Below are 26,795 nucleotides of genomic sequence, written 5' to 3'. Positions count from 1 at the left end.
ATTTTCCTCCCCTTTCATCCAATTTTAGATCCAGCATCATTTATGTACAAATTCCAGCACTGTGTGCTTTGAAGGTTGAAATCTGTGAGGATAGATATGCCTCTGAATATTCTTTAATCTGCAACTATATTTCAAATATTCAATATGCCCACTCAGGTAGTACTAGCTAAAGAAAAAGCTCCTAAATAAAAGAGTTAAATAAAAGACTAAATAAAAAGTTATATTGGTCTCATTCTAACAGTAAATATATTATTAAGTTACTGCTTAGGAAAGAAGAGACTATTTGAAAAAGCATTAGGCAAATTCATCATCAAGGAAATCACTTGCGATGAAGCACAGAATGTCACAGCATAGCGTACTTTTTAGATTTTGTCAGATTACATAGAAGAACATTAAAATCAATCAGTTGAATTTCTAGATGAATTGGTCATTACCTAGAAAATCAAATTTGGCTTCATGAATATGAATGCATTTTTAATGTTTATCATGTTTAGACTTTTTAAAATACAAGCATAACCATGACTGCATAAAAGCTTCTAAATGTGATTTACCTAGTAAGAACATAACCCTAAGGTATCACATTAAAGTTGCCGCGTACAGCTCGGGTCTCCAGCAGCCGAGAGCTTAGCTGCATTACCAGTGAGAGGGCAAGTGCCTTAAATCAGCAGCAGCCGCAGCCAAGGCCTCCTTCCTGTTCCCCCCTGCAGAAAGCCACCCACCTCCCACCACTGTGCAGGGGATGTAAGGTAATTATGGAAATACATACATACATAAATGGAAGGGCTTTGTGTGGGAGGGGAGGAGGCAGCTGATGATAGCAGTAAATGTCTCCAAATGGAAAGATACTCAGAAGTAGTCCTATTGCTCTAGCATCATATAATCTATATATATAAAAGGCTAATATGCAAAATGTCCCCTTGGGAGTTCAACAGGGAGAATGGGAGTTTAATCACTCACTATGATGTACGCTGAACACCAGGGGGCAGCGTGGAACATGGCAGGAGACTAAGAGGGGAGGTGGAGGGGGGAATTGCAAGGTGGTGGTGTGCAGGTGGCAAGGGAAGGAGGAAGCAAAGAGGAGACAGGGAGGCAGGGGACCTGATCAGCCCTGATCACTGGCCAGGCCTAGGGACCCTTCCCATGCATGAATTTCATGCACCAGGCCTCTAGTACAGAATAAATTACATACCTGTGTGCCTTCTAAGGAAATCCATATTATTCCAGGATGCACAGTTTTATGCTTCTGTGCTTTCCGTTCAGAAGTTCTAGGCCACTCTGAGAGGTAGAGGGAAAATGTCTTTAAGATGCCCCCACATTAGGGCAAAGTAAGTTGTGCTCCACTGAGAAACCAAGCAGCATGAAATATTTCTAGCAGTTAAAGCCACATGCAAAATTTTGTTCAAATCTCTCTATACAGAAGGGGAAAAAAGTAAGTCTCCCAAAAGCAGAAAGTGGTGAAATAAAGAAGTATGTAATATGTAATGGAGAATAAAATATATTGTTGGAAAATAAAACATATTAATAACAATTGTAAAAAATATATGAATCACTATGACCCAGTGGTCTATAGATACTGGATCTTATCTGTTAATTAAACAAGACACAATATTATTTAGATGCACAGAAAAGGCAAGAAACCATAGACAATACAAAGAGAAATGACGGACAATGCACTCCACTAAATCCTACCTAGCCAAAACTATACTTAATTTTATTACAAATTTTCTTTACTTACACTGGTTCCTAGATAATATTATGTGACATCAGGAAACAGTATTTCAATGGGAACAACAGAAGTTTCCATTATAAGGTATGAACTTGTTCAATACCCAGGTAGAAATCTATATGTACTCTGAGGTATATTGACTCTGCCCCTCTCTTGTGAGCAGTTACTCTTTTGCCTATGAGTCCTCTACTTGTCTACTTCATCATTAAAAAGTCCGGTGTTGCCCTGCTGGTGTGGTTCAGTAGTTGAGTATTGACCCATGAGTGTCACTGGTTCAATTCCTAGTCAGGGCACATGCCCAGGTGGCGGGCTCAATCCCCAGTAGTGGGCACGCAGGAGGCAGCCAGTCGATGATTCTCTCTCATCGTTGATGTTTCTCTCTCTCTCTCCCTCTCCCTTCCTCTCTGTAATCAATAAAAATATTTTTTTTAAAAAGGAAAAAGGTCTTGTGTTTTTCCCAAAGAGGATTCAAGTATTACGTGCTTCTAATTATCAATTCTTTTTGTGAAAACCCCTATTTAGTTTTCTTATAATATTACAGTTCATGTGGTCAATGCTAAAGTATATGGATAAAAGTTTGATAAGACTATAAAATATCTTCATGCCAATTATATAAAAGAAATATTGACAAAGTCCGTTACAAGATAATCAAATAAGCTTTCTATAAAGAAGTACGAGACACTTTGTACACAAAATACTTGAACTCATGACCGCGGACACAAAAGTCAGTGCCAATAAAAACATAATCCTTTTCAAATTTCTTTTCTACAATCTAAAGTAACAGTACAGGCATGCTCATTAGCATAGTAAATAATTATGCATACGAGAAATTCAAATTGCAATCATGCCCTTTATGGCGATGGATCTAAGACTCATCATGAGGTATTCAACCATGTCGGAGCGAATTAAAAAGGTGCATAAAATGTCTGACCTAAAAAAACAAGTGTTCCCCAAACAAATCCCCATCATCCATAGAAGAGAAGACAGGATTAACGAGACTAAATTAAATTCCCACAAAATTGAAAACCCTTGCTTGAGGCCACAGTTTTAACCTATTCCTATAACAAATGCATTACAGTCCAACTAAATAATGCCCTTTCCATGTTCCACAGGCAGCGCGTTCAGGCTCTGAAGCAGTATGCCTCTGACCTTCTTCTGACCGCCGTCTGTTTTCAGAACATTCCTTCTGAAATCACTTTAGTCAGTCATTCAACCACCACTCGTTGAATACCAACTCACTGCCAAGCAGAAAGGAACTGGAAAAGGGTGGCTCCTTTTTAAAATAGGAAATGCCACAGGTTTTTTTTCAGCTTTACTGAGGTATGGCTCATGTGACTGCACATACATATACTTTGTGAAATGATAATCACAATCGGATTACTTAACACATCCATCACATCACATGGTTGTCATTTGTTTTTCTTTTGTGGAGAATGCTTAAGGTCTTAGCAAATTCAAGTTCAAACTCGGTATTATTAACTACAGACATTGTGCTGTTCATTACATCCCCAGAGCCTATTGACTTTATAACTGAGAGCTTGTACCCTTTGATCAGCATCTCTCCATCGCCCCAACCCCCGGCCCCCAGTAACCACCAATCTACTCTGAGATAGCAGTCGCCAACCTTTCAGACCTCACAGACCACCGGTTGCTGACCGCTGCAGAAATGCCCATTCTATAATATAAGTCAGTTCCCTGGAGAACACCTCAGCTGGAGAAGGTAGTCTCCCTGGCTCGAAACTAGTGTGGCCTTAAAGACACATCATAGGACTCCAATCCTGGCCACAGAAAGCCTAGACTGGAGAGCTAAGACCTATTAGAATTCACACTGGGAGACAAATGGCTTGTTCATATGCTGTATGGCTTTCTGAATGAACCTCATTTAGCATTGCTATTCAGTTGAGTTTGTCTTTAAGAAGCCAAATATTGTAGATCTCGCTGTGCTTCTAGGGACTAGCGACTTCACATCTGAATATCACCTGGACGGTTCAAACAGCTTAAAAATGAGGTTTACTGCCCTAGCTGGTTTGGCTCAGTGGAGAGCTTCGGCCTTCAGACTGAAGGGTCCCGGGTTCGATTCTGGTCAAGGGCACATGCCCAGGTTGCAGGCTTGACCCCCAGTAGGGGGTGTGCAGGAGGCAGCCAATCAATGATTCTCTCATCATTAATGTTTCTATCTCTCTCTCCCTTCTCCCTTCCTCTCTAAAATCAATAAAAATATTTTAGATGAGGTTTATCAAAATTCAAGGTACTGTATTAATTTATTTTTCATATCCCTAAGGTTAAAGTACTACATCTGGTCACAACTGGATTTCCTGATCTCAAATGTGACATACTCTTGAAAGACTTTTTCAAAATGAATAAGAATTTTCATGAAATATGCACAAGCTAGAAGAAAGATATGTATTGGGGGGAAATAATATGAGAAAGATGACAACCATCTCCCTAAGCGCAACACATAACAATTATTGCTTGATTTTTCTAAAGTATTTCTAAATTATAGCCCTTAAGTAACCTGTACAAGAATTATTCTAATTTTAACAAAACTTTATTCAACTTTTATTAAAAGACCAGATTTTAGACACTAACTAATTAAGGAATGTATTGGGATGACATTGGTTAACAAAATCATATAGGTTTCAGGTATACAATTTCATTGAATACAATTTCTAATTATAATATAGGTTCTATGTTAATGAATTAATGTTTAATAATGGCATTCTGTCATCCCTTACTTAATTAAAACAAAAACATTTTAACATTGAATTAGTAGTTTTCCTCTGTGGTTTTTAAAAATTGTCCACTCAAAATGAAGTATATGGGTATCTGCCTCTCTCTTTTTAACGCATCAAAAAAGCAGGTAATACCCCACCGGTATGGCTCAGCGGTTAAGCATTGACCCAGGAACCAGGAGGTTGCTGATTCGATTCCCAGTCAGGGCACATGCCCAGGTTGTGGGCTCAATCCCCAGTGCGGGTACATGCAGGAGGCAGCCAATCAATGATGCTCCTCTCTCATTGATGTTTCTATCTCTCTCTCTGTCCCGTCCTCTCTCTAAAAAAATAAATAAAAAACATTTAATACATTTTTAAAAAGCAAGTAATAACTTTTTATTTTACACTTAATTTCACAGTACACTATAGTTCAGTGAACACAGTCAGTAGGTTTTCCTTACCTACAGGCAGGACACCCTATTTCAGAGTCCACAGGACCCTCCCCTCTGTTCAGTGGCAGGTTCTGTGAATCACAGCGGTCAAATCATTGAGAGTTAAAGCCCCATTTTACCAGGTGAGACTTGACTTACTTCCAAATTTCAAGTTAAAGTTACAAAGAGGACTTAAATGGTGACATGATATTGACTATATTATATTTGCAACTCTGTTTTTAGTAATTCTAATTAATATTCTCTTCTCTTAAAATGAAGAAATGTACCATCATTCTCCTAGATCTGTTTTTTAAAAATGTAAGGCAAGCATGTCAAACTCGTGGCCAGCGTAATGCGGCCCACCAGCTGCGTGTTTGACATGCTTGATGTAGGGTGTTAGTGACTGTTTCTATTAAACCAAATACTTAAACCCTTCACAAGTTTTGAATAGGGTAATGATGCAATTCTTATTAGAATTTAAGACGCCAATGGCGCAATGATGCCAGTGCCCAGCAGGCAATAAGACTATGTGGTGCTGGCATTCCTTCCAGGCAACAATTGATTCTAATCTTAAGTCACTCAACTTTAGCCCACAGTAAGATTTGCACATTTACAAATATTCTTTTTTATTTCGACAATAACCCAGATTTGCACTCCAAAGCTAGTTCTAAAATATAGGCCCCTACTGGTGAGGAGAGTAAAGCAACTAAGTCCACCTGAAGTTCCAAAGTTCTTAGCAGCATGTAAAACTCATGCTGCCAAAAAATCACTCCGTTTCATGTTTATATTCTCAGTAAGTAACAATTTAGAAAATGTAAGCTTTTTCCTCTAGAACAGTGGTCGGCAAACTGCGGCTCGCGAGCCACATGCAGCTCTTTGGCCCCTTGAGTGTGGCTCTTTCACAAAATACCGACTTCTGCGCATGGGCCAAGAAGTTTCAATCGCACTGTACATGCACGCCCGCATGTGGTATTTTGTGGAAGAGCCACACTCAAGGGGCCAAAGAGCCGCATGTGGCTAGCAAGCCGCGGTTTGCCGACCACTGCTCTAGAACATTGATATATTTTTTTAAAAAAATACCTCATTCTATCTTTGAAATCAGGGTATGTGAAGTGTGGAGAAAAGAGGTACCATGGCATGTGTTTCCAAGAAAGATGAAAGCAAGTCGCCAAGTGGCACAAATGGCCTCTGGACCTCACGGGAGCCAGGAGGCGTGTGCTTACTACTGAAAGGTAAGACCTTTCCTGCTGGATGCAATTCTATTCAACAACTGCCTCTGCGTCTGTATCCCCACCCCATGTTTACTATCAAATTAGCTCCTCATACCCGTTAATGGCTAGAGATTCAAAACAAAGTATACAGGTTTCTGCCTCTTTTTGTTTTTTTCTGTCTCTTCGTGTTTTTTCAAAACACAAAGGCACTTTTCCGTTTAGACTGAGAACTTCATTTTTTAAGAGAGGCTCACAGTCTCAGTGACAATATGTCTAAAGAAAGGTTTCAATGGAAATACATGGTAATAAGAATTCTACCATTAAGACATTTAATTTATAAAACAGAAAAGTATAAACCCAACTAGCATTCAAGTGCAACTCCTCATCCTTGGCTATACAGTATTTCTAAAACCTCTGGCAGGCAAATTAAACAGATTTACTATGGACTGGTACAAAGTCAAACAATCTGGAACTGTAATTACTAATAAATTTTTCATGAGAGTGGAAGACGCTGTGTTTTACATTATTGCATGAAAAAGAAGATGACAATAAAAGCATGAGACCAAGCAGATCTCTAACTTTCATATGGGGAGTTTTTCTGAGGGTTATAATTCCAACTGACAAATACCAATAAAGATACGGTTTCTTGATTTATTTATAAGATTACGGCAAGTCTCTTTCATGTGAATAAAACTACCCAAGAAGCAATAAGGAAGTGTGTAAAAGTAGCTTACCAAATGACAGACTGGCTCAGCCACGTGGCTGTAAGGACACTGCAAGCACAATTCTTGCTCAATCAATAGAAAATTCAATCAATATGCAATCTAGAGATTGCTTTATTAAAGACCTTGACCTCACAATGGAAGTATGTGCATGCAGGTAAGGATGGCCATCAAAAATAATACAAACTCATTCTACCCCCAAAATCCTTCAACAGAAATGACATAAACAATTTGTCCAAATCATGGTTACTGAGTTAATAATAAATAAAAGAAAAAACTAAGCCAAATATGATCAATTCTATTCTCCCTCCCCCTACAACTCTTTATCTTAATATATTTTTATTGATTTTAGAGAGAAAGGGTGGGGGAGAAGGGGATAGAAACATTAATGATGAGAGGGAATCATTGATCGGCTGCTTTCTATATGCCTCTCACTGGGGATCGAGCCTGTAACCCAGATATGTGCCCTGACCGTGACCTCCTGGTTCATAAGTCGATGCACAACCACTGAGCCACACCAGCCGGGCTACAACTCCTTATATTGAGTTATACTCTATCGGGTTGCATTAGCAGGCCCACCAGGCCCCAAACTGCAGCCCCCCTTTTCTGACAGGGGCTCTCTTGCCCTATGTAACATTTCTGGTTAAAATCCCAATTATATGCTTATGCCACTTAAGTTATAGTGGGTTTCTTTAAAATGGATTTATCCTTATTCATACAGAAAAAAATATATACATTTTTTACTTCCCAAATAAAATGAAAGGACAAAAGAAAACAAAACAAACAAACAAATAAAAAATGGGGGAAGGAACTGGACTTCTCAGGAAAAAATAATGGTGAAAACCCTGAAACTCTATAAGCTTAAACACCTTAAAATGAGCTAAATTAAACTCCATTTAATGACAATGCCAAAAGCATCACTTATAACCAAAAACAAAAGTTCTAAAGAATCACAGAAAGAATATAAATACTACATTATAATAGGGAGAAAGGAAAGTTAGGAAAATAATCATACTAATGTCAAAACCCACTGTGCCAAATTTCATGAAGGTATGCAAATTCTTTCACTTAGCTAGAATTCAGCTATAATAAACACTACAAAATAAAACCAAATATTAAGTGGGCAGGGAGGACAGTGGAATATCCAATTACTAAAGACTAATATATTCTGTGTAAAATCAAGAGCTCAACCACCATTTGATGATCATATCTTCTAAAAAGGTTAACACTTTATTTTTAAATATTTTCAAAAAAAAAAAAAAAAAAAACCAAAGGCACTATACTGCTCAACCTCTAGCTTGAACAGAAATTATTTTTAGGAATTAAAAGGTAGGCCCAGCTGGTGTCGCTCAGTGGATTGAGCATCGTCCCATGGACCAAGAGGTCCTGGGTTCAATTCCTGGTCAGGGCACATGCCCAGGTTGCGGGCTCAATCCCCAATACGAGGTGTGCAGGAGGCAGCCAATTGATAATGTCTCTCTCATTGATATTTCTCTCTCTCTCTCTCTCTCTCTCTCTCTCTCTCTCTCTATATATATATATATATATATATATATATATATTTCTACAAAGTACAAAAAGAATGACAATTAATAGCAAAGGTTAAGCTAAAAAAAAAAGAAAGAAAACTATCCTAATAAATTTATTTGTCCTCAAAGAAATAATATCCTTCCATCAATGAGTCTCAATTTTTCATATGTAAAAAAGTTCTTCAACTTAAAGCTCCGATAAGGTCTTCCCAGCCACCCTCCCGCTGACACACACATCACAGTGACTTCTATGTAAGTAGCGAGCATATGCCGTATGTTCAGCTTTCTGACTGTGATTCAGTGACGTGCAAAAGGAGACAAGGTCCCTACATCGAGGAGTGTATGATCGAGTTGGGAAGTCAGGAAACTCAGACAGCAGTCACCAACATAGTATAAATATCATAGACCTTCAGAGGAGCCAGGGTAGATAGGGGAGGCTTATTGATATGACTTGAGTTAGGACTTGAAGACAGAGGAATTTGAAAATCCAGAGAAGAAATGGGATAACCATTCTGGTCAAGAATACTGTATCAACGAAGGCTAAAAAATATACTGGTGAACACCGACATAAGTCACCATTGTGGATATAGCCAGGGAAGTAAAATACCGAAGTACCAGACCAAATTGTTTATACTATAAAATGAGCTACAACAAGACTTTAAAGCACAATGGCCAAGGCTGCCGGCTAAAGCTTGGAAAGGTTACCCTCACTGAATGTTCACTCAGATACACCTCCACTTTAGGTATATGTCATGTCTCCAGAGAGAATAACGTTACTGATAAATGATGGTCTTTATTTGCTGTTTGGGAGACTAACCACAGCAGAGGTAAGATACTTGGCCAGGCTTCAATATAAATGGAAAACAAGAATAGCTAAGGATTTAAAGAGCATATCCCAGTCGGGCGCTTCTGATTCTGTAAACGGTATGCTTGCTTCACGTTCCCATCGTCTAACCCACAAAAATTAAAATAACTAAACTCAAAGAACTCTATCTAATCAAGAATGCCGTTTACCCCAAAGAGAAAGAAGGCAACGCAGACAGATTTAGAATTGGTTTATAATAAACAAGGTGGAGAGGACTAGGACTGCCAAGTAGGTGGAAGTGGGAGGAAATAAAGCATCTTAGTTTCTGAGCAAAATGCTGTTATTAAGTATAATTGCATCTACTTGATCCAAATCCAATATTTCTTATTCACTAAAAAGAAACATATTAAAATAGCAGCAATTTCCTTTACAAATAAACACATTCAGCCAAGGAAGCTTCTACCAAAAAAATAGTTTAGCTCTAAAGATAATCAAAAGCAGGAGCGAAACTATTTCAGCGTTTCTAATTTCAGATAATAACTTCTAAATATAAATATGCTATAACTAAATCAGTAGTAATCACTTTTTTAATTTTTCAAAAAATTACAATGAAATTCCTTCAAACGGTCTAATCCTTATACTTTTTATGTTAATGTATATAAAAATAAGAAATATCTCCCAGTGAGTTATTGCTATATATTAACTGTGGAAATCATTAATGGCAATAATTACACTTAATTATTTAAAATTATAATACTGAAAACGTTTAGATGTAACAGGCTCTTTTTTAATATAAGCATCTTGATGCACACTGTATGAAAATTTGTTTTTTTAATCATAACAATTTCCATTACTATTGGACCCTTGACTCGTAAGTTGCATCTGGACCAGAAACTATAAGTTAACCATAAATATATTCTGAGAAGCCATATCTTTCAGCTTCTGAGTACGTGACTCTTGACACAGGCACGTTCCTTGTAAATAATATATGTGTGAATAAGTATTTCAACTAAATGGTCTCAGTAGAGTCTTTCTCTACATCCCTCTCCCATGCTCCACAAACATGCAAAAACCACAATGGCTTTTTAGGATTTGAAGATATTGGCTCCTGAGGGGCATGGAGACGATAAACCATACCCACCAGCATGGATCTGTCTTCCTGCACCTGAGCTGTCACTCGGGGGCCAGAGAGAACAACTCTTGGATGGATATATGTACCACTGCGAGAATTACTCTCCCAGAAGAGAAATACTTGGCATGGCCCTGCTGGCAAGATGTTTTTCCTGTTCTAAATCCTTCTAAGTAAATCCAATGTAAAATGTCTGGACACTGCAAAAGCCAATCTCAAACTTTTAAATTTTTCTTTTAAATTTTTCAGATACAAAATAACTATAATTTGTGTTAACTGCCTAGCAATTATAAAACACTAGAGGCCTGGTGCACAAAATATGTGCACTGGAGGAGGGGGTCCCTCAGCCAGGCCTGCACCCTCTCGCAGTCCAGGACCCCTCGCTCCTTACCACCCGCCTGTTCACTGCTCCTTACCACTTGTCTCACTGCTGCTCCTTAGCGCTGCCGCAGAGGCGGGAGAGGCTTCCACCACCACTGCTGTGCTCGCCAGCTGTGAGCCGGGCTTCTGGCTAAGCGGCGCTCCCACCAGGGGGCAGCTCCTGCATTGAGTGTCTGCCCCCCTGGTGGTCAGTGCACATCATAGCGACTGGTCGTTCTGGTCGTTCCACCTTAATGGTCGCTTAGGCTTTTATTATATAGATGAGAAAGCAACTTCTTTTAAAATATTCATTGTTTTCTTAAGTTTCCATTTTTTCAATATTCAGATTTCAGATGAACTGTTAGTGCAACATATGAATGCCCTTAATTGAGCTTCAATAATAATACAGTCATGTATCGCTCAACGACAGGAATACATTCGGAGTCACTGGGCAATTTCGTCATTGTGGGAATACAGTACAGTGCACCTACCCAAACATAGATGGTATAGCCCACTACTCACCGAGGCTGCATAGTCCAGCCTATTGTTCTGAGGCTACAAGCCTGTACTGCCCAGAAAGACAGAAGCCTTGCCCAGCTGGTGTGGCTCAGTGGTTGAGCATCAACTTATGAACCAGGAGGTCACAGTTGGATTTCCTGGTCAGGGCACATGCCCAGGTTGCAGGCTGGATCCCCTGTAGGGGGCATGTGGGAGGCAGCCAATCAATGATTCTCTCTCATCATTGATGTTTCTATCTCTCTCTCCTTCTCCCTTCCTCTCTGAAATCAATAAAAGTAGAAAATAGAAAAAATAAAAACTAAGACACAAATACTCACACTAGCCTAAGCCTACACAGGGTCCAGATCATTAACATCACTGTCTTCCACTCCACAACTTGTCACTCTGGAAGGTCTGCAGGGGCAATAACTCACATGGTGCCATCCTTTCCTGAGGCTCTTGAGGTGTCAGTCTTTTCAGAATATGTGCATGGTGGTTTGCTTAATTTGCTGCTTTTTCTCATCATAGATTTGCTTGTAAGCACCACAAACATTCCTCCCTATTAATGCAAACCTTCTGGTGTTGGCCCCATGTTTTTAAACTTTTTAAGGAGCTTGGTGAGGTCTGCAATAACTTCTGTTAAAACCTTCACTGTGAATTTTCTTGAAGGATCTCCTTTTCTTCTCCTGTAGTTCCTTTTTTGTCTCTTCCTCATTCCAGTTCCAACAACGCCTCATTAGTTAATTCCTCAGGAACCACATCAAGGAGCTCCCCAATGCTATTCTCATCCACACCCAGTTTAAAGTCATTTGCCATCTCAACCACAGCCTTGTTGATTTTTGCAACTTCCTCATCCTTGGCAAATCTTTTGCAGTCATGGACGAGCCTCTTGAGTGTCTCCTACCAGAAGCTATTCATATGCTTCTTGGTGACATCATCCCACACCCACGCAAGGTTCTTGATGCAGGCATGGATGTTGTAATCCTTCCAGAATTGCATCAGCATCTTCCTCAGTTGTAGCAATAGCCTGGGCAAAGGTAGTCCCCAGGTAGTAGGCCTTAAAAGCTGATATAACTCTTTGATTTATTGGTTGGATCAAAGAGGTGATGTTTGGAGAGAGTAACATTATTTTGATATTGGGATGAAAATCAACAAAAAAAAAAGAGGATATCCAGGAGCATTATCAAACATCACTTCTCAATTTCACTGGCAAAGCAACTCAAAAAGGCATCTTGGAAGAAGAGCTACGTCATCCATGACTTCTTATGGCACCTGTAGTATCTGGGAGGAGGGGTGTTTATTCATATGTTTGAAGGCCCTGAGAATCTCACTGTGCCAAATGGCAAAGGGTTTCAATTTGTAGCCTGCAACATTGCCCCCAAGCAAGACTGTCCCACTGTCCTTAAAAGCCTTACAACCTGGCATGACGTGGCCTCCTTGCAGATAAAAGTCCTTTCAGGCATCCCTTTCCAGAACAGGGAGGTTTCCTCCACATCAAATATTTGCTCTGGCAAGTAATTTTCCTCCACAATCAGCATATCGAGAGTTTCCAAAAATTCTCCAGTTGCTTTCACCCCAGCACTCGCAGACTCCCACTCACGTTCACATTATGCAATGACCTAGAGGCCCAGTGCATGAATTCGTGCACGGGTGGGGTCTGGCCAGCCTAGGCCCAATCGGGGAGGATCAGGGCTGGGCCTGTCAGGAGAAGGAGACAGCAGGAGGTTGGCCGGCTGGCCTGCCCCGATCGGGCCAATCAGGGCCAGGCCGGCTGGGGGGAGGGGCCGTGGGCGATTGGCCGATGGGCCCTGCCCCCAAATACGGTTGGGGGGGCCAATCAGGGGTCAGCGGCCAGGGGAGGGGCCGTGGGAGGTTGGCCAGTTAGCCTTGCCCCTAATTGGAGTAGGGGGGAGATTGGGAGCAGAGCTGGCTGGGGGGAGGGGCCATGGGCCAATCGGGGTGGTGGGGGCTCATTGGGGGCAGGGCCAGCCAAGGGGGGGGGCTGCAGGCAGTTGGCGGGCCAGCCCTGCTCCTGATTAGGGTAGGGGGGCTGATCTGGGATGGGTCTGGCTGGGAGGAGGGGCCACAGGAGGTTGGCCGGCCAGCCCCACCCCCCCATCGGGTGGTTTGCTGGCCACAGTGGGCATCATAGCGACCAGTCATTCCGGTCATTACAGTGTCCTAGTCGCTGGCTTTTTATATATATAGATAATGATTTTTTTCAATTATCAAACCTTTTTTACTTTTATTTTTCACTTAAAACAATATTTTATTTTTCAATTCCAGTTGACATATATTAGCTTCAGGTACACAATCCAGTGATTAGACCTTATACAACTTACTAAGTGATTCCCCTGATAAATCTAATACCCATCTGATGCCATACATAGTTTGAATGAAGATTTTTGAATCGTTTAAGCCACCCAGAGCTAGCATTAAATTTGACACTGTGATCAGGTCCAGCCTTTTCTTTCAACATCGCAAACGATCTTTTTGCTTTGGCCATGATCACCGTGGTGCTGAAAGGGCTACACGTCTGTGTCTGGTCATCAGAAGGTTCTCTGTCTAATACAGAGCCTCCCTGAATTTTTGTTAGTCTTGTTGTCTTCAATGAAGCAGATCCTTTAACAGTTTCTGTCATGTTGTTCTTACTCTTCAAGATCGTTACTATGGCGGAATGGACATGCCTGACAGGCAAGCAATAACCATCACTGATTTTCCACCTTCATATTTTCCTTCCAGGTCAGTCACTCAATGTGGCCTATGTTGCATTAAATGTTATGACAGCTACAATGTCGCTAAACTACACAAATTTTTCAACTCCATTATAGTCTTATGGGACTATTGTTGTTGGCCAAAGTGTCATGATGTGATGCATTCAACCTCTTAATTTGGGGGGATTAGTCACACTGATCAGATACTGTAGATGTCACTGATGAATTCTACATATGGTTTTTAAATGTTCAATAAAATGATATAATAAGCAGAACTGAGTAGATTTGGGGACCTAAGACAGTTTATAAAAAGTGTGTTTCTCTACATATACCGAGATTTTCATTTCCCAAACATAATCTGAGATCTTGCATTTTATACTGAAAATTTTTTTAAATTACACACTTAGGTATCTCCTTTCTCTCACTTTTCATAAATTTTGTGAATTTAATGTTCAAATACAAATTTTTGTCTTTCACTTTAAATGCAAAGTGGCCTTATTTAAAATCTAAACTGTCTTAAACACAATCATTAGTGATTCTGCACCATTGGACATAGTCTGAAACAAGTTTTAAAGTATAACATTCTCACAGTCTAACAATAAGGGATCTCCAAATGAAAGCCATCAAATGCTTGAAGAAATTATTAATAATAATCTAGCCTAGCCCTGGCTGGGTGGCTCAGTTGATTGAAGCGTTGTCCCATACACCAAAAGGTTGAGAGTTCAATCCCCAGTTGGGGCAAGTACGGGAGGCAACCAATGGATGTTTCTCTCTCACATCTCTCTCTTTCTCTCTCTCTCTCTCTCTCTCTCTATATATATATATATATATATATCTTTCTCTTCCCCCTCTCTCTCTAAAATGAATAAAAAAACATATCCTCTGGTGAGGGTTAAAAATAATAATAATAATCTCTCAGGCAAACTATTTTCTTGAATTCTTTAATTTACAAAGGATATGTCACTAAAATACCAAATAAAAATGATTAATTGTTCTAATTAAGAATTTTTATATCCTTCTTCTCCAATAAAACTTATATTTTAAAATATTTCCATTGTTGACACTCACACTACAATGTCACTTTTTTAGTAAAATTCATTTTTTAGTAAAATCACTTGCCATTGTTTTATAAAACTTTGGAATAATTCCTTGACTAAGATTCTCTTTTTTTAAAAAGTCAAATTAAACCACTTACCGTAAAGAGCCCACTCTCACTGCGACAGGCACGTGGGGGAGCTGAGAGGCCCACTTCAATGTCACGTCCTGATAAACATGCAACAGGCTACTGTGGTTTCCAATCAAAGTATTTATTGTTCCTTCAGAAACTGTAGGGTGAAAATTTTTTTTTAAGGATAAAAAGGAGACAGTCATTAGCAACAGTATATTATATCCCTTTTAGGGGATTTATGTTACAAACTAATTATAATATCTTGATGTTAATACGTAAAGATTTTTAAGTAATAAAACATGATTTTCCAACTTCAAGCTGCCAATATCTAAAAGGAAAAAAAATTAAAGACTTGGAAACTATAACCAGATACTAGCCAATATTTTTGCATTTCATCTAGAAAGCATGAGTTTCATTAATATTTAACACATTGAAGCTAATGATTTTCTGGGCATTCACTACAGAAAAGTCATTCTATTAGGCATCACTATGCTCCATTCTGCTTATAGAGGAGTCTGATGTTCTCTTGGAATCATCGTAAATAGCCTCATTTTGGAAAGCAGTAATGTACGCCTGGGGCCAATTCTACAATCCTTTTGTACAAAGTAAAATGACTGACAACCCAAATGTGTGCTTTATATCAAACTTCTATTCAAACTTTCAAAGTTAAAATTTCCATTACATGTTCAGTTTAAAAGTATTTTCCTAGATGATCATATGCATGTGAGTTTGCCTTTTTCTGGTGTAAATAGCACAGCCCTGACACATGGAAGAGATAAAAGAAAATCTCTCTACACACCTGAGCAGTACGGGAGAAAACAACTTGGGCTACAATCAAGTTTCTTCATGAATTGAATCTGACCATTATCCTTAAGGCAAAAAAAGTTTCTTTCACCAAGAACAAAAACAGAAGATGCTGACTGATTGAAAGACATAATACATATATCAAGGGCTTGCTCTCCAATATTTAGAGTCCAATCTACCTGCAAAGGAAAACCTAAGATCAATTTAGTTGCAAAAAAAAAAAAACAACCTAAGTACCCATCCATAGACTACTGGATAAAGAAGAAGTGGTAGATACATACAATAGAATATCACCCGGCCATAAAAAGAAAGAAATCTTACCATTTGCGACAACATGGATGGACCTAGAGGATAATATGCTAAGTGAAATAAGTCAGACAGAGAAAGACAAATATTGTATGATTTCACTTATATGTGGTATCTAAAGAATTAAATAAAGAAACAAACAAAACAGACTCAGATACTGATGGTTGCCAGATGGGGGTGAGGGACTGGATGGAAATGATGAAAGGCTTAAAACTACAAGTTGGTAGTTACAAAACAGTCACAGGAATGTAAAGTTCAGCAAAGGGAATATAGTCAATAATACTGTAACCATGCATGGTGCCAGCCATGTAGGGCACTAGACGTATCGGGGGATCACTTTGTAAATTATATAAATGTCCAACCACTACACGGTACACCTGGAACTAATATAAAATAATACTGAATGTCAACTGTAATTGAAAAATAGAAAAAATTTAATTTAAAAAAATAAAAAATAAATCAATAACAAAATAAATGTAACATTGCTGAAATTTTTATATTTAAAAAAATGGCCTTACCACAAGTCTTTTTCCAGAACCAAGTTTTTGCTGTTCAGTCTCCTGTCTTTTATCTGCATCTGTTGCAAAAGCGAGTACTTGGTACCTGTTTGAAAGATATGAAATAATTGAAAATGACTTTAGAGTTTAAAAGTAAAAAATTATTTTAAACTTTAAAAGCACATAACCTCAATAAAGCTGATCAAGAAAAAGAAGTAAATAAAGCACATAATCTATAAACCTAATGAACCACTTTTACCTTGGTTTTAAAAACTGTAAAATTTAGGATTGAATTCTTACTGCATTATACTGTGACATAAGACTATGTAAAACTGTCATGGTCGAGAAATTATAACCATATGTCCCAAAATTCAATATGGGAAATATAGCTCTGTCAACTATCAAAGCATTTCCATTAAAATTTTATGTGACAAATAACAATATTCAAGAAAGATCTAGCACCAAAACGCCAAACAGAAGAAAAATGTCAATAATGGAGAGCAGCCAGATGCAGCAGAAATTATTAATATGTAATCAATGGAACCAAGAAGAACTGAGTCTAAGCCCCAGCTAAATCACTTAGTAGTTAAGTGAATTTTGGCAAGTTAAACACTCTGTGTCTTATCTTCCCCATGTATAAAATAGGAATGATAATCTCTGACACAGGCATTGTTAAGAGAATTAAAAAGTAATATAGCCTAGTCAGTTTTCTCAGTGGTTAGAGCATTGGCCCATGGACCAAAGGGTCACAGGTTTGATTCCCAGTCAAGGGCATGTACTTCGATTGAAAGCTGGATCCCCAGCCCAAGTTAGGGCATGTTCAAGAGGCAACCAATTGATGTGTCTCTCTCATATTGATGTTGCTCTTTGCCCCCTTCCTCTTCACTCTCTCTTAAAAAAATAAAATCAATGGAAAAAATATCCCAAGGTAGAGGATTAAAAAGAAAAGTAACATAGTGTCTAGTATAGTATCTGGTGTATATTAGGTGCTCATTTATTAGTAGACAGATAATGGTTTATATAAGGACATAGATCAATAACCTAGTAGTTTATTTGATATGTAATAAGTTCTCAATAATGGGCATTATTACTTTCTATAAGCAGTAACATTTAGCTCAAATAATTCTTTAAAATAATTTGTGGCCCGAGCTGGTTTGGTTCAGTGGATAGAACGTTGGCCTGTGGACTGAAGGATCCTGGGTTCAATTCCAGTCAAGGGCACATGCCCGGGTTGCGGGCTCGATCCCCAGTGCGGGGTGTGCAGGGGACAGCCAATCAATGATTCTCTGTCATCATTGATGTTTCTCTCTCTCTCTCTCCCTCTCCTTTCCTCTCTGAAATCAATAAAAATATATTTAAAATAATAATAATTTATAAATATCATTCACTTTAAAAATGATTAATTTAGCCAAGAAAGTTTATTTTGCTTGTTTCCCATTAATTAGTGGTATATGAGAGTAATAATCCCACTCTAAATGAAGAAACTTCAGGCTCATAGGTTCTTTTCCCTCCTATCAAATCAGAACTCCTTGCATTGTTCTTCCATAACTAAAAGGAAAATCAGTAAAAAATATATTCAGACACCTCATATTGAGAAAGATGTCTGATCGTGTGAACATCCAGGACCTGAATAAAGGCAATGTGAGATATCTACATTAGCACTGAAATGTACAGTGATGTTCATATATCATATACCAGCTTTAAAACCATCTTACTCAATCAGGAATATTTCATTTGTAAAAAGCCTCCAATTTCAGTTGGAGGCAGAATGACTATGAATTAAGTGAGATTTTGCAAGACATTCATAAAGACAAGTCTTGTAATTAATACGAAAGCTTAATGTGTATGAATTTCATTCATTCAATAAACATATAGCAGGGGTCTGATACAAGCATTGACAATGGAAAAAATACTCATGGTCTATATTCATTAGGATCTCCCAAAGTAGTAGAGATTCATATACAAACAAATGTAGCTTACAACACCTGTGCTAATGGAAGGTATGCATGCAGTACCAAGGGAACATGGTAGCAGAAACATAAATCAAAGTGGAAGAACATATATGTTCTTGGTACTGGTTTAGGAGGAGAAAGCTACATTTTAAAGAATAAGTGAAAACTCAGTGTGCTGGTAAAGAGGCAAAGGTGTTCCCGGCTTGTGTGGCTCAGTGGTTGAACACTGACCTATGATCCAGGAGGTCACGGTACATGCCCAGGTCAGGGCACATGCCCAGGTTGTGGGCTCGATCCCCAGTGTGGGGTGTGCAGGGGACAGCCAATCAATGATTCTCTGTCATCATTGATGTTTCTCTCTCTCTCTCCTTCTCCCTTCCTCTCTGAAATCAATAAAAATGTGTGTGTGTTTTTAAAAAGGTAAAGGTGTTATGGCAAAGCGAACAGCACAAACAAAGGCACACACCAGTAAAAGAGACATGAAAGGCTACCACAGTGTAGGAGAGATGCATGGCAGGGAGGACTGAGTCATGGGAAAGGAGACAGAATAGGTAGGAGGGTAACGATTTCAGGCTTGTAAAACTGGACTAAAAAATCTCATAGGCAACGGCAGCAAATGCCTCCATACCAACTGAGACTGCCTTTCAAATGTCTGTGTGTTCTCCAAAGTGCAAAGAACCAGACCTCACATCCCACCTTCTAAATCGCATTGTTTTACTCTTCCCGGTTCAGGGTAACAGAACCTGTATGCACCGGTGATAGCCATGAGCCCAGAGCTGGTCCTGCTATGGCTCTAACCTTAGGCGGCTAATTACAGAGGTGGCTAATTTCCTGCAGACACCAACCTACCAGAGGACGGTATGGATATTAATGAGATGGTTGCAAAAATCCAAAGCTTTGGAGCTGTTTGAAGCTTCTTATATAACTACAAAGGGTTATTATTTCATCTGAGGAATAAGTGAGCCCCTAAAGTGGCCTCATTAACATCAAAACAGCAGGCAAAGACCCAGCCAAAATTGACTCCTGATTTCCAAATCCAGGTCATTTCTCTTCCTGGAAGACGACTCAGAAGAGAATTTTATTACTAAACGTAACTGACAGTAAATTTAGATGATGACAAACTTATAATAGCATCTATTTTATGGTTCTTCCTTATACTCTTAACTGTGACCAATAATGTACATGGAAATGTAAACCAAAACCAAAGAATTCTAAACAGACTTGGAAATTCTGAAATAAAGAGAACACTTGGATTTTTTTTCCCTTACCATTCAAGTGTCCAGTGATAGAAGCTAAAGAATAAGAGTCCTAGCCTGGCTAGTGTGGCTCAATGGTTGAGTGTTGACCTATGAACCAGGAGGTCACAGTTCGATTCCCAGTCAGGGCACATGCCCAGGTTGCCGGCTTGATCCCTAGTGGGGGGCGTGCAGAAGGCAGCCCATCAATGATTCTCTCTCATCATTGATGTTCCTATCTCTTTCTCCCTCTCCCTTCCTCTCTGAAATCAATCAATCAATAAAATATTTTTTAAAAGATTCCCTTGTTGAGACTGCTGAAGAATAATTTGGCCCAATGTAATAAGATTCCATGAAAGAGCATCATACATGTTTCTCAGAACAGAGAGGCAGTAATCACAAATACAGCAGGTCCAGATGAACGGTGGTGCTTTTTGGCCCAATAACCACAAGTGCTTAATGGGTCCTGTGGAGCACCAATGACAAACTCAACCACATAATTTAGTGCTCTTCTGTAACACATCGTAAAAACAGCGGCAAGGAGCTAAAATATGGATTGAGGTGTCACAGAGTACAAAAGTAAACCCTCCACAATCATTTATTTTCAAATGAAACATAGTTGGCACCTCAAAGGATAACAGGAGATTTTGAAACCTTTATATTTAATTCGGGGAACTCTACTAGAAATGGAAAGCTCTGGGTACAGAGCCTTACACTGTTCCTTTTCAACTATAGCTAAAACACTCTTGATTGTGCCAGAGGGAATCATTTTCATTAAAAGAAGCCAGTGACAAAATAGAAACATTCCTTACAAACTTTTCACTCCTTCATCAGGTTCTTCTTAAACACCTACTTTCAACAGGGTACAAAGCTGGGCACTTCAGAGGATAGAAATCCCTGCCATCAAAGATCACTTGGCTCAGTCAAGAAGAAAAACAAGCAAATATGTAGTATCAGTGAAAGCATAAACAGTACTTGCGAACGCAGTGGAAAACTATTCTAAATTGAGAAGGAGGAGATGTGACTTGGAGAGCCAGGTCACAGAAGAACTGAAGGGGAGCAGGGAGGCTTCCAGAAATTATTTTCATATGCAAAGAAGGAAGGAAAAGCATTCCAGGCAGAGTACAGCATGAGCAAGAGAGAAAAGCCCTGGACATATATGGAGAACCCCAAATATTTTCATTTGACAGGAGCCTAAGACTGGTGAAGAACACAATCTTCATTTCACAATATTGTCAATTAAATTCAAAAAAGATATTTTAAAATATTTTAAAGCCTACTATCTTCTTACAATGGACCACAAGCCACTCTTAGGGTGCAGGGGAAGTGTTGAGCACAGAGGAGAGAAAGATGTAACATATGGCAAAGACATTCTTCAGGGAGCCTCCCTACATCCAATTCTCAGCTGAGGTCCCACCTGCAGGCCTCCTCCGTATCCTGTGCACAGTTCCGCCATAGCCTGTATCACTGTGGACTGAAACAGCCCATTGATTTGCTACCTCCCCCACGTGCTTACAGCTTGAGGACAGGAGACAGGTCTTATTTGACTTTGCATTTCCTGTACTTTGCACAGTGTGTGGCACATAGAAGCCTCTTGAAAAATGTTTTCTGAATGAATCAATGAATGAATGAACCAATAAACCGAATTATTCCATCAGTGAGCAGATATTTAAGACACAGTCTGCTCTCAGGAACCTGATAATGCAAGACATCCCCTGGAACATCTCAGCACAATACAGGAAGGCAATATATGATACTGTGCAAAAATCAGTGTTTCAGGCAAAAATATATCTAGGAGGTAAAAAAGGAGGATAGTTGGATGAGTTACCTTTAAAAGTCCCTTCCAAATCTGAAAGTCAACATAATAGAGGTAAAATAGGACTGGATGATAAAGAGCACTAAATTTCAATATAAGAAAATTTGGATTTTTTTAATAAGAAACAACAAATTCTGGCTTAAAGAGGTGGTTTTAAAAGATAGCTATAAGGACCCTGAAATCTAGAGGTAAGAAAATCATAAATCCAAGGGGAAAAGATAAAAGCCTCAATGCCAATGGGACCACAATGGCTGAAGAAAAGGAAAAAAAGATAGAAAGGTCAGGATTTACTGACTGAATGACTCTGATAAGAAAGGAAAGAAAAAGAGAATTAAAAATGATTCAGCCAGTCGGCGTGGCTCAACAGTTGAGTGTCGACCCATGAACCAGGAGGTCATGGTTCAATTGCTGGTCAGGGCACATGCCTGGGTTGTGGGCTCGATCCCCAGTGTGGGGCATGCAGGAGGCAGCCGATCAATGATCTCTGTCATCATTGATGTTTCTATCTCTCGTTTTCTCTTCCTCTCTAAAATCAATGAAAATATTTTTAAAAATAAAAATGATTCAATGTTTTGATAAATATGGCCAAAAGAATAGTGGTACCTAAGCTACTCTCTCCAAAAAAGGCAAACAATTCTCTCACTTCAAAAAAGAAAACCAATGCTCAATGTGTGTCCCTGAATTAGAATCCAACCTGGAGTGTGTGTCTGCAATGACAATTCCTGGGACTTTTCCCAAAACTACTAAATCAAAATCTAGAGTGTTGGGGACTGGGAATCTGCAAACGTGCATTTTATGACAGGGTTCCCAGGTGAGTCTATGCACACTGAAGTCAGAGACACACGGCCTTCCCTACTTCCTCAAAGAACATAACTGAGCTTGTTTTAAAATAATCAACATCAGGAGCAAAAATGGAAATGATATATGGACGTTTAATTATCTGATCTTCTACTCTGATCACTTAGGTTGTTTTCAATTTTCCCCCCTACAATTTAAAACAATTGTCCTACACACTTTCTTGTAGGAAACATTTTATCAAAATTCTTAGTTAATTCTTATAAGTGAAATTGTTTCTTAAACATCTACCATGTTTTCTCATCACTCCTATTTTCTCAACCTTGATGATTTATTTTTTTCATTCTTGTTAAAGTTTGAAATTAAACTCAGGGGGGAAAATGAAAATGACGCTTTTTATACTAACCGATGGCATTCTGTTAACTGATTACAAAGATATTTAGTGAAATCTCAAAAGAACCTCCGTTTTCATGCTTTCTCCCATCCTAAATTGCACCCATGATTATCATTTAATTTTATCTATTAAACTTGAAAGCATGTAGAAATACAACATACTACTTAATGGCATAAACCCTCTTGATTGTCATCATTTCACAATAATCCCATATCCCATGCATTTGTATCATTATAAAAGACCCACATAAAACATGTGCATTTTTTAGCCCTAGATGCAGATGAATTTAATAGACTGAATCACCACACTTAAAACAGCGTGAGCTCCTGTGGGGTTACATTTACACATTAAGGAAACCTACGCCTTGCTCCCTCATCCAGCGACTCCTGGAGTTATTACCAAATTAATCCCTATGCACATGTTTCAAAGAGTAAGTCAGGGAGCCTTCGAGTCTCCGTGTGGTGACCCCTGTGTGGCACCGCCAGTATCGCTCCTTGGCAAGAGTTGAGACACACAACTGGGTGGAAAGCTGAAAAGCAGATCTCCTCAATACTGCTTACGTTATGACAGGCTTGAATGTATTATACAGATATTTTTCTCAGCCTTTCAAGATAACTCTAATATTTTATTTATTAACAGTAGCAATGTCACAACTCATTCATCTCCTTTGGACAAGAGCCATAGGAGTTACAGAAGGAATGTGACATAATAATGCACTACCTGCATCAGTTAACTTCTGTTTAGTCACAAGCATTTGCCTTTTTTCAGAGTTTTGAATCCTAGATGCCTTGACAATAATTCACAAAAGCCACTTAGGAAGGAAAAACTGCATTGCTTTGCTATGTACATAATATTGAAACTTGAAGACAAAATGTACAGGTGTTGTCTGATTAATTTATATTTTCTTCCTGCCTTGGGGAAATGGGCGGCCAAAAATAATACCGAAAAGCTATAATGAAGTGTTGCTTGGACATTTAAAGTTCTAACTGTTGCCGTCAGTAAGATAAAAAAAGTGATGGAAGATACTGTAAGTCTCCAAATCTATTTCTTTTCCCAGCATGGATTTCTTTCTTTTCCCCATTCCCCTTTCCAACAACAACAAAAATACACAGTCTCCAGCCCTGGCCGGTGAGGCTCAGTGGTAGAGCACCAGCCCACAAACCAAAGGATCATGGGTTCAATTCCCCGTCAAGGGCACGTGCCTGGGTTGCAGGTTCCATCCCCTGACCAGTCAGGGCTGTGCGGGAGGCAACCAACTGATGTGTCTCTCTCACATCCATGTTTCTGTTTCTCTCTTTCCCTTTCTCTCTCTCCCTCTCTCTCTCTCTCTCTCTCCGCCCCCTCACTACCTACCTTCCTCTCTCTCTAAAAATTCAATGGAAAAAATATCCTCAGGTGGTGAGGATTAAACAAAAAAAACAACATCCAAAAACTCAAAACCTTCATTTTTATTGAAATGTAGCTGATGGAGGAGAAAAAGGTGTCTCTCTGAACACAAGTCAACAACACCAATAAAAATTTCTAGCAAAAAGTATAAACTGTTTTCATAGGGTCATTAACTTCTATTATGAATCATTCTCTTATAAACATTCATAAAAACACTTGTATTTCTTGCCAGTATTCTCCCTATGTACACATACATTCTTTTTTTGTTGTTGTTATAAAATAATTCCATATATGCATCTTTGCATGAGGCTTTTTCCACTGACCCTGTGTTTTATTATTTATAATTCAGGGAACAGTCCCAAGAATTATTGAGCATTTTCTATAGGGTGGCAACATGACACACATTTAATCCTATAAAAAAAGAAAACAACTTGTCAAATAGTCATTTTTTTTAATTCTATGGTTCCCCCCCCCCCTTATTTTATTACCTTTTTCCATCACCATTTATCCCCCATATACCCTCTCTTCCACCTCCCCCCACTCCCCTCCCCCTGCAGTCACCACACTATTGTCCATGTCCATGAGTTCTTTCTCTTTGAAATAGCCATTCTTATCCCTTTATAGCCAGGACAAGGACACTGACCATCAAACAGCTGGAAGTAGCAAAATCTAAGTCACCACAATTTCATCTTATAAAAAACAACCAGGCTCTTCTTAATTTGTGATATTCGCTCTTTGTAGAAAAAAATGAATCAGCAACATACACACCAAAAACGCTGATTTCAAAGGTAGGTCATCCAAACTTACTTGTAACTTTCCACTTGTCGGCAGGAAGAGACAGTGATGAAGGAGTCTGTCCGGGAACTGTAGGCAAGGGGGCCAGGCAAGAGAGAACCAGGGAGAAACCTCCCAAAGGCATAGCTTTCCTGCTCAAACACCATCAGCATCCCATCCATTGACTGGATACAAATTAAATCTCGACCTAAAGAAGAATTAGAGGGAAGTAGGTGACCTGTTCTTAAATATACTGGTTATAATCTATCACTATCTGCCACAAATATGTCATAGCTCATTTTTCCTCCCAAGCGGTAAAATGAGCAGTTCAAACTTTAAATTACAAACTGGTGAAGCTATCACATTATTATATATCAATTTTTAAAGGATTCAGATGTCTATAATTTTACATACATTTATTTTCATTTACTGTGTGCTAAAATCTCTAGCTCAAGATAACCCCTAAGAGCAAGCATGACTCTGCAAGATACCAATTTTCCCAAAATCAGAAATACAACAGCTGTTCTGCACAAGGCTATTTTTCTATACAATAGGTCAGCCTCATACTTTCATATATATATATATATATATATATATATATATATATATATATTTTATTGATTTCAGAGAGGAAGGGAAAGGAAGAAAGAGATAGAAACATCAAGGATGAGATAGAATCATGGATCGGCTGCCTCCTGCACACCCCCTAGTAGGGATCAAGCCCACAACCCAGGCATGTGCCCTGACCAGGAATTGAACCATAACCTCCTGGTGCATGGGTCGATGCTCAACCACTGAGCAACACCAGCCAGGTTCAGATTCTTTTATGATGTATGGTAGGCTTTGGAGTCCAAGTTTTTAAAATCTAATATTTACTATGCTTGTTAAAGGTTTCCAAAGAGCTAGGGGTTTGTATGCATGCTATACAAATATATTCACAGAGATCTATTAGGCAATGAGTCCTTCATCCATGGAGAACTTAACTATTTAGCAAGCCCACCATCTGCACCCCGCAAAAAAAGTATAAAATGCTTCAAAAGCATCAAAAAAGATGCTGCAAGCCTTCCCCAGGTAGGTTTGTAATGAAAATCATGCAAACCTTCCCCAGGTAGATCCCCAGATCTCACTCAGGGCACCGATTCTTATTTTAAGTGTGGTTCTAAGAAGGCAGTTCTCATGAAGGGGTTCCTGACACCCGGGAGCTTCAGCTCTTCTATTTGTATAAGAGCTCCAAAGTCAGAGGTAAGATGTACCGGACAGCACATGTGGCACACACACTAAATCATAGCTTCATTATGATAGTTACTGTTACCTGCTTTCCCAGCCCAGAGCAAAGAAAATAGCACATGAGAAAATTGTGAAGACAGTGACAGCTATCAGCAGTGGAAGCTATGCCCTAACAACAACAAAAAAAGACAGAACATCTATAAAATAGTTTTTAATAAATAAGATTCTGGACCCAGCGTAGGAGCAATTACGCTGAACCTATATAGTTTAAAAAGACAAATGTCATATTGTAATGTACGTGGAGTAATTAAATGGATTTTAATATCATTTGGAATAGCTCAGTCATTTGAAAAAAGAACTTGTGGCAGAGATACTAACTGTTGCCCTAGTAGTCATCCTTTCTTTTGATACCTGAATTATCACTAGACACATGGCCATCCAGAATAAAGCCTTCATTTCCAGGCCTCTAACACAGATGCATCATATGATTATGTTCCTACCAGTGAGGTGGGAGCTGAGGTGACATATACAACATCCAAACATGCCCTTAAAAGGACAGAATATGCACGCCCTCCCCTCTTCCCAGCATGGTGGTAGGGCTG

The 26,795-nt window shown here is 39.0% G+C and overlaps 1 protein-coding gene across 3 annotated transcripts in view; it reads right to left on the bottom strand.

Moving 5' to 3' along the window:
* BBS9 (Bardet-Biedl syndrome 9) overlaps positions 1 to 26,795 on the bottom strand; it is a 332,853-nt gene that overhangs the window by 228,446 nt on the left and 77,612 nt on the right. For all 3 annotated transcript variants that reach the window (XM_070425210.1, XM_070425211.1, XM_070425212.1), the window contains exons 6-9: positions 25,000 to 25,174; positions 16,636 to 16,720; positions 15,807 to 15,990; positions 15,035 to 15,164 (exon numbers count right to left, since the gene is read on the bottom strand). In XM_070425210.1, coding sequence (XP_070281311.1) covers positions 15,035 to 15,164; positions 15,807 to 15,990; positions 16,636 to 16,720; positions 25,000 to 25,174 — 574 coding nt within the window. The remainder of the gene's footprint in view (positions 1 to 15,034; positions 15,165 to 15,806; positions 15,991 to 16,635; positions 16,721 to 24,999; positions 25,175 to 26,795) is intronic.

Source organism: Myotis yumanensis, unplaced genomic scaffold, assembly GCF_028538775.1.
Source record: "Myotis yumanensis isolate MYYU_CA2020_CCGP unplaced genomic scaffold, mMyoYum1.0.hap1 SCAF_9, whole genome shotgun sequence".
Classification (NCBI taxonomy): Eukaryota; Metazoa; Chordata; class Mammalia; order Chiroptera; family Vespertilionidae; genus Myotis; species Myotis yumanensis.
This window is presented reverse-complemented; position numbering and strand designations above follow the sequence as displayed.